Below are 12,376 nucleotides of genomic sequence, written 5' to 3' on the forward strand. Positions count from 1 at the left end.
AGAGTACTTTCAATGCCTTTTCAAGGCAAGAGTGATTAGATGCAGCAATTACAAGTGAAAGTAGAGCATGTTCTCTTCATAAACCATAAGAGTAGAAATGGAGCATCAATGAGACATGATTCAGCCCAAAAAGAGAGTGTTGGGCTACATATGACAGAGCTTTATGTCTCCCAAAGATCTCTTCTTGATAGAGAAGAGAGTCTACATCAAGAGGTAGGTACATAAAACATTGCCCTTCTCTTCTTCTTCATAAATACATGTACCACTTGAACCGTGCGAGAGGTGCTTTGTAAAACAAAGATTCAACCCATAAAAGAGCAAGCTTGGGCCTTTAAGGACAGCCCACAAGCCTTCATAATATAGATCAAGAAGTGGAACAAGAGACTCACTTGATAGCAGAGCACTTGCTACTTCATAGACATAGACACAAACAATGTTCAAAGCTTCCTTCTTTCTTCTTCAATGAGGATGAATCCCCCCATGAATGGGTTGCTACCCTTCTCTTTATACACATTTGCCCTGTTTCTCGCAGCCAAGAGTAGCCTTCCATTTCCATCAATGCATGTAAAGAGAGGTACTTACATGTCAAGTAGAGTCTTCTTATGTTGCTTGTGGTTGCATGGTAGCTTGACCTCCTCCTTTGTGCTATAGCGTGGACTCCTCTCTCCCTCCTCCATCCATGGCGCCTTGACCTGTCTTCAAATTGCCCGAAAATGACAGCGGAAAAAGCGAGCTGATCCTCCTCTACCACCACAATCTTAATACGCAAAGTTTTTAAAGTCTCATAAGTCACATTAAGTCATTTACATAATGCCATGTGTGCACTAGGTTGACCATATACACTTTGGAGAATTATAAGAAGCTTGAGAGAGTCACTTTCCCATTCAAGCATAGTGACAGAGAAGCTTACAAAAGGCAGAATCAAAGTGCTAGAGTTCCAACAACCCAATCTTACATCATGTTTTATGCTTGGTGATTTACATGACTAGCGTGGAGTGCCCCTTCATCGCAGGCAGCACCACGAAGCGCAACGACAGCGTCTGCCGACCCTTGTGCCCACAGCCCGATGAGGTCGGAAAATGCAAAGGCCGCACCTGCCAATGCTGCACCACCGGCGTTTAGGCTCTCGCGCACACAATGCGGCTGGCTGGCAGCTCGATCTCTCTTCTTAACATATGCTGTGCTTTTCAAATACATGCACGTCTTTCTTTCGAGGGAGTCCAAGGTGTGCAGTGTGCACTCTGTATCCAAAGCACCATGCCAGAGCTAATCTTTTTAATAAAATAAGAGATCCGTTCAACGCGTAAATTTATCTACGTTTGTAGTATTTACAAAGTTATCTATGTTTGGCATGATCACACGCCTCAATAATGAATCCGGGCCCATAAAAAATCGTTTATCAACTTCACATTTGCAAGGTGTGTTTACATAGTCACCATTAAGATCTCTTATGCAAAGGTTGAAACCTTGAAGTGCCATTGCGGAAGTTTTAGTCAAAGTTGTGTGTGTGTAACCTTTGTGCATTTACACTCATTACATGAGAGGCAATTCACATGCATGCATATACATCTATATGTGAACGAACACACACACATACCCCTCCACCAACATAGATATGGAATGGAGTTTAGTGTGGGCCATCTAGGGGTGACATATTTGGGCATATCGAACTCCAGATTAATGTTAAATTAGGTGCTTCGAGGCTAGGTTGTGTTAGCTGCGATGTTGCAAAAACAATATGTGCTTCACTTCTTAAACCATGCTTCTCGTGGCAATAATGCTCTTGGCTATAAAATTACACACATATAGGCATCATGTCTTTTCAAATGTTAGCATCACACTACCCCTATTGCCCTTGAGAGAGAGAAGCTTCAACTCCTATTCTATATCATCCTCTCTAGACCCCATATACAATCTCAAGCTCCATCTCCTTCCATACCTTTCTATAGTCTTTTGACAACTTCCCCAATCACTCTATGATACATGTGTCTAGCACCATTGCTTGCTCTAGCCTTGCCAACCAATCAATAGGATTCATGATGGCTATGTAGACATTTTATGGTAGAAAGGTGATGGTACCTTGTGTTGTGCATTGCATCTCTAATGGACATGCATTAGCAAACACAAAGAAAAGAAAGGAAGGTTCCTATTGGTGTTGCTAGTGTTCATAGGCTCCCCCATCCATAGGCTCTATAGAGTGTAGGGTGATAGGGAGGACATTGTATGAGAAAGGTCTCAACTATTGTGTGCTAGCCCTCATTATTAGAAGAACGGATTCTTGCTCAAAATTCAATATGCTCATCCATAATTAAATTGACTAAGCCATCTGCAACCTAGAGTGGTGGGGAAAAGGTGGAGAGAGAGAGAGAGAGAGAGAGAGAGAGAGAGAGAGAGAGAGAGAGAGAGAGAGAGAGAGAGAGAGAGAGAGATGGTAGGGTAGAGTGAAAGAGATGTAAAGGTTTGGGGGTGTAGCAACATGATACTCAAAACTCTCCATGATATTTATGAGATAAAAGATAAAAGATATCTCTTGATAGATAATAATAACGGTGAAACTTGATTGATAGTGATTCTTTTGACGCAAGAGATAAAGAAAGAGTTGTAATATAGATGCCATAAGTGATGGGGTTGTTTGGCTTAATTCTCAAATTGGTTGGTGACACATTGACATATATAATTTATTTATAGGTAGACTATCACTTAGGTTATTTTTCTTTAATATTGCACTCAGGGTGTTCATTATGTGTAAATCTTCTATATCATGTGCATTCAGGGCCTATTTAAAAACTTCATTATAACACTTTTATGTAAACACTCTTATCTATGAACTTTTTCATAATAAAATGCATTCCTTTATTTAATTTAGAAATAACCCCTTTATATGGTATCCTTTATATGTAAAAGGTGTGTAAAAATAGTATTTTAAAAATCATGTCTTTTGAGTGCACGTGATATGCTTACATGTTTATGAGTAGACATTGTATGATATTAAGATATTTGTGCATATCATGTAGGTTCAACATAAGGGATTTTTCAAATACAAGTTTTTACATATTTTTGAACATATGAAAGGGTGCCATATAAAGGGACTTTTTACATACTGAACAGAAAATGGTTGTATTTAAGAAAAATTTATAGATACGCATATTTACGAAAAGGCATTGAGTGCATATGATATAGAGTGTATACATATTGTGAACCACTTCAATAAATGTTTTAATATCGTGAACCAAGGTTTAAATGATGATATCTCAAACTTTTGGTCATGAAGTCTACTACGTTGATGATATATATGGCAAGTGTTGTAAAGTGATACTTAATGTTGGAGTTTAATTGCATAAATAGTTTATCATTTAGCTTATGGCTATACGAACTCAAAGTATTCATAATGTAATATGAACCTCGAGGGCTTCAACTTGCACCATGTGCTACAAAGGCTTCCATTTGTAGTAGCTCTCACGGACCCTTTTACTTTACTAAACTTATAGGATTTTTTTTAAAAGTTTAATTACAATCCCCTTTTATAAATATAATCTTGTAAATTTTACTAAATAAAATACCCTTTCCTTTGAACTCATGTGGTGTCTTACATATTGGGTAAAGAGAATATTTCCTAGCTAATTAGGGAAGATTCATAATATAGTTGAATAGGAAAATCAAACTAACTTTAACCTATTATCTGTCTAGATCACCATCTAAAATTTAAAATCAAAATGCACAAGTGGACAGAGTCATACTTTTATTAGTTTGTTTAGAGTGAAAGAAGTTTTGTTCTTCTTATATTTTTTGCGTTTTCTTTGATCCTTACTCAGATTTTGTGGCTATGTTGTGTAATTTTTACAAGGCATACACACAAAAGATGTGAGTTTAGGATCTTCTGGCAATTCTAGTGGACTCTGATGACCTTGTGGCTATGAGTAGCTAGAAGGCTCCTAGAGAACCTCACGTTGTCTAAAGCACTATGCTTGTAGTCTAATTCCTACTAACTATCTTGTTCTTATCTCCAAGAAGTGAGAGTTTCCCAAATATACAAGTTATAAACACCCCTTGTAATACATATATAGGAACCTACAACAAAGTAATGTGGCATCTATTACAAAGGTCCTCAAATTCATTAGGGTTAGTTGTGGCCGTAGGTCTCATCTCTCTTTTAACACCCGATTAGCGAGTTTGGAAATTTTCCAAGTCCCAATTTTAAATAAGTGATAAATATAGACAATGTGGCTAAATCTTGATTCATATTTGAAAGTGGAATGTGGGAAGGTAGCTTACATAGTATTTAGGGTAGACTCCAACTTTGAGTAAGGCAACAATATTTGACCATGTGGTCAAATAATAAAGGTATTGGGGGTTCCCACAGTGCATGGAAATCCCAAATATAGTGTTTTTTTGTAAATCATGACAATTTATATCCTCTTTTACTTACTTTCACCCACGTAAACTCTAGAATCTATCATAGCTTGGGACTTCCTCACACAGTCCGTCATGATGAAACCAATTGCCATACAAGGGTGTATGTGGAAAAGATGCTTTTAGTGTACAAATTATATGTCATGTACACAATAAAATTTTATGGAAAATCAATTTGTATGTGTTGAAAAGAGTCCTTTCTTACTTTCATGCATGCATATCTATGCACTCCCTTATTGTTCCACATACACAAGGCATCGAGCCCTTTGTCTTGTACTAGCTTAGGCAAACATATAGCACATATTCATCCTAAATATACACAAGCATCATAAAACAAATTGATTTAGTGAGTGAAGACTAATTTCTTAGGTTACTTGTTATGTTTAGATAAACGGTCGTTTACCAGGGCACCATCATTTTCTCATAAAGATTGATATTTTCATTATGTTTAATGTTTTATGAATGTAAACTAATGTGTTATATGTTTGAATATTTAATCCTATTTTTCTCTATTTTATTTGTATTTTTAGTATTTTGAAACTCTTCTTATTTTTTAACCATTTATCACATGGAAAATAAAGAATATTTAGAAAAAACTAGAAATCAATATGAAATTAGAGAATTGAATCATATATGATCCATGGGAACGCAATCAATCATTTGAAAATCAAACTATGCACCCAATTTGACCTCTTATGTGTAAAGACCAAAAATATCGCAACACGCATGTGTTGATGTCGACTCTCCAATGCCCATGTGTTGATGTCGATTCTCCAATGCCCATACGCATCCAATGGCTACTTATACACTCAAAGGGCCTCCATTATAACTCAAGAACACTCTTTGATTATCAGTTTTGAAGCATCACACTTATCTTGCTCTCAATTTCCCATTCATCTTCTCTCATGGGAGCAATCACTTATGGCCATGGAGGAGAAGAGAGAGCCTAATTTTTTAGGGGGGAGAGAGAGAGAGATTGAAATGTTGAATTCTCATATCTTCATTACATCAAAATATATATTATATAGGAGCAAAGACCTCACAAAGGGGATTCCATTTGACCCATCACATGTGACGAATGATGCATATTACCAGGTGGGACGAGCAAATAAACATGAATATGATGGTGTCATTTTCTACACATTTACTAATATCTCTTATTTCCCATAACTTTGTGTAGATGTCCTTTCCCATCTTGTCTCATAGCTCTTCAATCTTGGGCAACATGACCACCTTGAATTTGGTGAAATTTTGATCTTTTTGGTGGCCTGCACTACTTTCCTATGCAAATAAAGGTGTTCTAACATGCAATCTTTCCTCAAACGCATGGATTTTTAATGAGAAAATCATGGTTGGGCACTCATCCATTCCTCACAAGCTTAGCTTTCTGCTCCACTTCACTTACACCTTGAAATGCCCCATGAATTGCACCTTGGATGCCTTGCAAAATGTACTTTATATGAGCCTTGAATCTTCATTTCGGGGTTTTAAATGCCTTGCAAATCTACCAAAGCACTTCAAAATCCCTGCATTGAATTACCACCTATAAATCCTGTTCTCACTTAACCACAATATAAGAACTATTATATATTAAGAAAATCATTTTGTAAGACAATGAAAGATAGGCAATAGATCTAAAGAATGAATTAAACACCTCAATTTAAAAAAAAGAAAAACAAATAAAGCTAAAAACGACAACAAGAGAAACAAACAAAAACCACAAACATGCTTTTTTTGTAGATGCAACACTTGATCCTTGAATTAGCAAGTCAAAATTTTGAGCTCTCCCCTTAATATCCTACATCTCTATCAATAGAAAAGCCGATACATAATGAGCAGCACCTAAAGGTAGGATCAATTTCATCATCCTCTTCTCCACAATGGTCATATTCCACCAAGCGTATTACTTCTCTAGAACATCCAAAAGTGTACATGTAGGAAAAGGATACAAATATGTCATGACTCAACTTTATCTAGTGGACCTATTTTAGAAATTATGCAACTAATATTTTTTGTCTATTTTTTCTTACCCTCTCCCCACCGCACCCCCTCCCAAAAAACATCGAAAAGAAAAAACACTAGGGCTTGCCTCCTAGGTGGTGGGGGGTGGGATGGGCCTAAAAGAAAAACAACAACAAGAAAAGAATATGCTGAATGTAGAAAGGCGGAAGTATTGAATTTTCTTGAATAAAACAACTGGAATTCAAAAAAAGGCCATTTAGAGCTTGTAATAATATGTTTTAGAGAATGGAAACAAAAAAGGTTGACAAGAAGTGTTGAATTACTTCATTTAAGAAATGGTTTCCTTGGTTGCTTCAAAATGGCGAAGAACATATTCATTCCATACTCAGACACATGACTTCCTAGGAGCCCAAGACTTAGCTATCAATGGATAAGGCCTGGTCTTGAGCAACACATGCTAGATTCACACACACTTAAATATAGTACATGACATTTATTATGTATTTGAGAGAGAGAGAGTGTGTGTGTGCATAGGCGGGTCACGGGTGCAAGAGAGAGGGAGAGAGAGAGAGAGAGAGAGAGAGAGAGATTAAATTCAAAGGCAAGAACCTCAAGGGCATCTACACAAGAGGACCGCTTCTTCCGATAAATCCGTGTTCTAATGGAGACCATGGAGAATCGAGGCACACCTTGCATACATAAGGACTCCATTAACAAATTTTTAAGCCAGAGGTACGTCGGAAGTAAATTTTGATTATTGAGGCATGTAGTCACACGGTCGGAGGATAACTTTCCACACACATGCATTTGAAGCACGACATACATAAGAAGAGAGAGCTGCTGGCCAGCCGCATTGTGTGCGCGAGAGCCTAAACGCCGGTGGTGCAGCAGCGGCAGGTGCGGCCTTTGCATCTGCCGACCTCATCGGGGTTGGGGCACAAGGGTCGGCAGACTGTGCCATTGCGCTTCGTGGTGCTGCCGGCGATGAAGGGGCACTCCACGCTGATCTGCTCCCCCTGACTGTTTCGAGGGTGGGAGCACTTGATGGGGAACACTATCGGACCATTATTTTCTGCAATCAATCAATCAATCAATCAGTCAGTCAGACTCTCTCTCTCTCTCTCTCTCTCTTTCTCTCTCTCTCTCAGACACAAACCATGGCGAGCAGCAAAAACTTGCACCACCAAAACCATGGCTACAAGCACCAGCAAGCTTGCGCGTGAGTAGGAGGTGGCCATGGCGCTTGCTTCAGTGAGAGGAAGTTTTTTTTCTGTATATACCCAGAGACCCAGAGAGAGAGAGAGAGAGAGAGAGAGAGAGAGAGAATCACCCTTGAATTCCCCCCTTACATAGGTAGAAAATGCACCTACTGCTCGCCAGCTTTCCTTAAGAGCTCAAACCTATGGAGGGTCCTTTCTTCATTCTGGACTCTCCCAAGGGTCCACCCTCCACCTTACTCTCTTGTAAAGTTACCCTTTGCAAGCTTTTCCTGAAATGAACTTTGTTATCGTCAAAGTCCTCTTGTAAGGAAGTGACAAAAGATACTATTCTAGAAGCTATCCTCCCATGTGGGTTCACTGGGCTTTTGTCTTGTAATGAAGGAAGCGATAAAAGATCTTATGTTGCAAGTTCTCATCTTTTGCATTTTTTGCAAGCTGTACCTGACACTTGCAAGTTATTTATTCATCAGCAACGACACAACTATACTACAATCCATCATTCAAATATCCTTTTTCCAAAGTTTATCCTTCAGTAATAATGGGCACCACTTTCCCACTTGTTAAAAGGAAATAAAAGACTAGCGTATCAATGTTCACACACAACCATCCTTTAGTGCATTTTTTCACCTAGAAATCTATTAACAAGAAATGTTGAAGAAGGCAAAGTCAAAAGGAAGTTAAAGCAAAGTAAAATCATTAGTGTCAAATTTATTTTTGGGAAGATATCACTTTTGAAGCTTCAATGTATTATTTGTGGGCACTTGCATACTTGTGATATTTTTTGGACGCATTATATGTGTATTACTTATGGCACTTCATGGATATTATCATCATGGTTGTATTATTTTGTGAGAACCATGCTCATTACACCCATACACATTGTATTATCACCCACAATTAGATTTGTCACACCTGTAAACAGTTGTGTGTGTTATGCACATTCATTTGTAAGTGTAATTGTGTAGGCTAGGTCTAATTAGGTTAACGTTAAAGCATGCTGCAAGGACTAACAGTGGCTCAGAGCCCACAAAGTGGGTAAGATTCCTAAAAGAGGCTGCAAACCCTAATTCACAGCTGTGGAAATCCTAAATCACAAAAAGGGTGTAGGCTCTAAAGCACAAACAGGGTGCCACCTTAGAGAAGGGTCCTAATCCTCAGCCTAATTTTGGTCTATATAAGGGAGGGAGGTCTCAATTATATTCATCCTTTTAACATGTTCATGGTATGAAAGCTAATTCAACATAAATATTGAGATTTCATTCACTTCTATTCTATCATCTTGTCTGCATTGCTAGGAGTGAGGGAGAGAGAAAGTGAGAGGTATGTTGAGCCAAGGACTTGGGATGAGGAAACCTTATATTTTCTTTTTGCTTTTCTTCCTCTTCCTCCAATTCTTTGTGGTAGGTCTAGTTTAGAGTTTCATGTGAGGTTGTGAGAGAGCAAAGAATCAGGTGTGGAGAAGCCCTTCTCCATCTTCTTTCCTCCTTTTTCTTCCTAAGCACTTCATGAGCTATGATGCTCATAAACATCATGAGAATCTGAAATAGAAGCTACATGAAACCGATCTCAACCACGAGGCTCATGTATAGTGAAAGGAACCACATCAATCTCATGAATCTTTTCAAGTATAAGTTCTCTAATTTTTACATGTTGATTAATATCTACTTCATCAATGTCTAATTTTGCTACATCAACCGAATCGATTTCAACATGCCCAAGTGACTTGACACCTTGCAAACTAGAAAATACCAAATGAATCCTATCATACTCCTTTCGTAAAGCATATCCAACCTATCCTTCAAAGAATTCTTTTCGTGTATCAAACTTTCTAGATTTTCAGAAATGAAACTTTGCTGCAACAATGCAAAATGCCTAGAAATTACTTATGACATCCTATTTGCAATGACATTTCATTATTCATGCATACATTTCAACAAAGCATTCTTCATTACATTAAGATCCTTTTGCATAAAAATTGAAAGCTCTAGATCAACTTCTAAATATTGCAGCAAGTGTTTTTCAACCTATAATAAAGGTCTAATCTAAGCATCCAATAGTACCCTCTCAGCTCTCAACTTTGCATTATCTTGGGCAACTACTTGAATTTATTGCTGAAATTATCTTGCATAGTAGAAGTCCATTCTTTTTTGTAGCATGATACCATACTCATCAATTTGTTTCTTCAAGGACTCAACTTCACTATTGCCTCATTTTTTGTATCTCTAATAACATAACATCCATTTTCTCTTTCTCATTTGCAAGGTGTTGTTGTGCAAAGCGTGCATCACACCTAATTTCATTACTCCACCAATTTGCAAATCAAGAAGTAATTTACATAGTCCACTTGCCCAAGTACAAGCCTCATCAAGGTTTTGATGTCCATAAAAAGAAACCATAGACTTCTTTTCAACATGCATAGTGTCCATATCATGCACAACATCTTACTTTTTTGTCATGATTTCCAACTTAACTTTTAAGAGCTTAACCTTTCACTACAACTACATCATCTTTTGCATCCTGCTTATTATCCTCATCTAACCAATTAGAAAAATCCATATGCATAGTAGAACCAAATCCATTATCATGGTGTCCATCATGCATTCCAAAAGGCATACTTAAAGGAGTCAACTATTTACATGCATTATCACCTTTAGTACCCATCAATGCATGTTGCTTACTTGCATCATTATCATACACATCTATGACCAAACCATTAACAAGCTTTGTCTTCTTAAAGACATTATGCTTATCTTCTTTTGAAGCATCCCATAAAGAAGACCTAATAAAATGAACATATAATGCTGCAAGCATAGAACCAATCCTTCTTTTGTGTTCCTGCTTCCAAATAGTGGGTACATAAACCTCTTGCATCATTTTATCATGAAGTGTGCTTGCCTAATTAGGCATTGCATTGTTCTCAACGTACCATGAAATGCCATAGGTATCACAACCAATAGTGTCAATCTTGATGAACAACATGAACCTTTCTATATGAACCATTTGATATGTTGCCTTCTCTTTGGATCCACATTCCTCAATACATATTGGTTTCGGCTACCTATTGGCAAACCAAATTCCACTTGCATTGCTTCCTTGGTACATCTCCAATTTTTGATAGGGTCATCGCATCCCAATGCAAAAACATGAGGTAAAAGAGGAGTAATGTCCAATCTTTCTTGTATTATGAAGAATAGCCAACTTCTTTGTAGCATTGGATTGTTGGCCCATGAATCCCATGGTAGCTTAACAAACTTCATAAAACCAATTTGCAATAACCATCCCTGTGTATTTGCTTTGAAGGTATCAACATGAAGAACTAAATCCACGAACAGAGTAGGTAACTCACTCTCTTCACTTGAAGCTCTTATTTTTGGTTGATTGTCAGACCAATCACAATCATCCACATCATCACCTCATAATTATTGTTAGCTCCTCTTCACATGTAGATTTTGTGCTTTCTTCCCCCCTTGGTCTTCACCATGGCTTGAGAGAATAAACTTGGTTGAGAATCGAGAGATGAATGCAAACAATGTAGAGATATTGCACACTACTCAAAAGTAGGAGAGTATGCAAGTGCCAAACAACATGATGTGCTCCTAGCCATGCTCTTCTCCCTTTTCACTTCCTTTTCCTTCAAACCATGAGTGGAAAGATACAAAAAAGGAGACCACTATCACTCCAATGATTGTATGTTGTCCTTAACATTCCACAAGGACTTGTACGAAACCCTTAGAAACATCATGACCTTGCTACCCATTCCTATGGATAAGTATGTTATTCATAACGTACCGCAAATTACTAAAAACGTGCATTACCTCAATAGGACTACAATAAGATAAATGACATCCTACACTCCCTTGCAACATGAATGATACTTCTTTGGAATTTTCATGATAAGAAAATATCACTTCCAAAATGAATGTATCACCAATAATACTGCAATGAAATATTGACACTACTTGAAAATAATTATGGTTCCATAAAACTTACCTACAATCACTATAGCCAAAAAATCTTGAATTGCCGCTTCAAGCATTGCTGCAATAACTTGAAGTTGATTGCTGCAACTTCTTTAAGATGTGAATCTTGATTTGGATCATCATAATCAGGTTGCACAAATCTCTATAGCCTAAGTCCATTGACTATTGCCATAAGGAAGCTTCAGTTTACCTAAATGTTTTCCAAGATTCAAATGATACACCATTATGAGGTCTCCTTGTTTAAAAATATTATTTTTCACATGATGGCTAACCTAAGCATGACTCTGTGAATGAACTATTGCTGATGACATGTAGTGAGCAATAATCACGTCTTTTTCTAGCCGCATTAGCTATTGTAGCCTATCCTGCACTGATTCTTTAGGGGATAACCTATGAGTGACATTAATTCTAAAGCTAGGAAGAACTAGAAACTCCATAGGAAAAATTTCTTCAAGCTTGTATACCAACTTAAATGGAGTTAAGCATGTGGTGACTTTGTAAGCTATTCTAAAAGACAATAAAGTTGGGTCCAACTTAGTATCCTAGTCTTTGCAATTATCACTAACAAATTTCTTCAAAATATGTTTATGTTAACTCTCAGCTTGTTTGTTATCATGAGGATGATACAATGTTGACTTCCTCAGTGCAATATCATTGCGTTTGGAAGTCAACTCCCTTTAACCTCATTCAAAAAATATTTACCTTGATCACTAACAAGCTCAATAGGATAGCTGAACCTTGTCCTGATATTAGAATAAAGGAACTGAGCCACGCTTGATGCTTTGCTATTCTGTAATACCTTTG

At 37.5% G+C, this 12,376-nt stretch overlaps 1 protein-coding gene across 1 annotated transcript; it reads right to left on the reverse strand.

Moving 5' to 3' along the window:
* Positions 1 to 7,105: 7,105 nt before the first annotated feature.
* On the reverse strand, positions 7,106 to 7,731 carry LOC148026999 (uncharacterized). Its single transcript, XM_087691543.1, has 2 exons — positions 7,529 to 7,731; positions 7,106 to 7,444 (listed from the first exon to the last, which is right to left on the reverse strand). The coding sequence occupies exons 1-2, from the start codon at positions 7,608 to 7,610 to the stop codon at positions 7,242 to 7,244; spliced, it is 285 nt and encodes a 94-aa protein (XP_087547669.1). The 5' UTR covers positions 7,611 to 7,731; the 3' UTR covers positions 7,106 to 7,241.
* Between the last annotated feature and the right edge of the window lie 4,645 nt (positions 7,732 to 12,376).

The sequence above is a fragment of the Lygodium microphyllum genome, chromosome 13 (genome assembly GCF_053477565.2).
Source record: "Lygodium microphyllum isolate KBCC chromosome 13, Lygodium_microphyllum_v1.1.10, whole genome shotgun sequence".
Classification (NCBI taxonomy): Eukaryota; Viridiplantae; Streptophyta; class Polypodiopsida; order Schizaeales; family Lygodiaceae; genus Lygodium; species Lygodium microphyllum.

What these genes read in the sequence shown, in the direction of transcription:
- LOC148026999 (XM_087691543.1), bottom strand. Translation starts at nt 7,610, where the DNA reads ATGGCCACCTCCTACTCACGCGCAAGCTTGCTGGTGCTTGTAGCCATG. An exon ending in AGTTTTTGCTGCTCGCCATG is followed by an intron (nt 7,445 to 7,528) that starts GTTTGTGTCTGA and finishes GATTGATTGCAG; the next exon opens with AAAATAATGGTCCGATAGTG.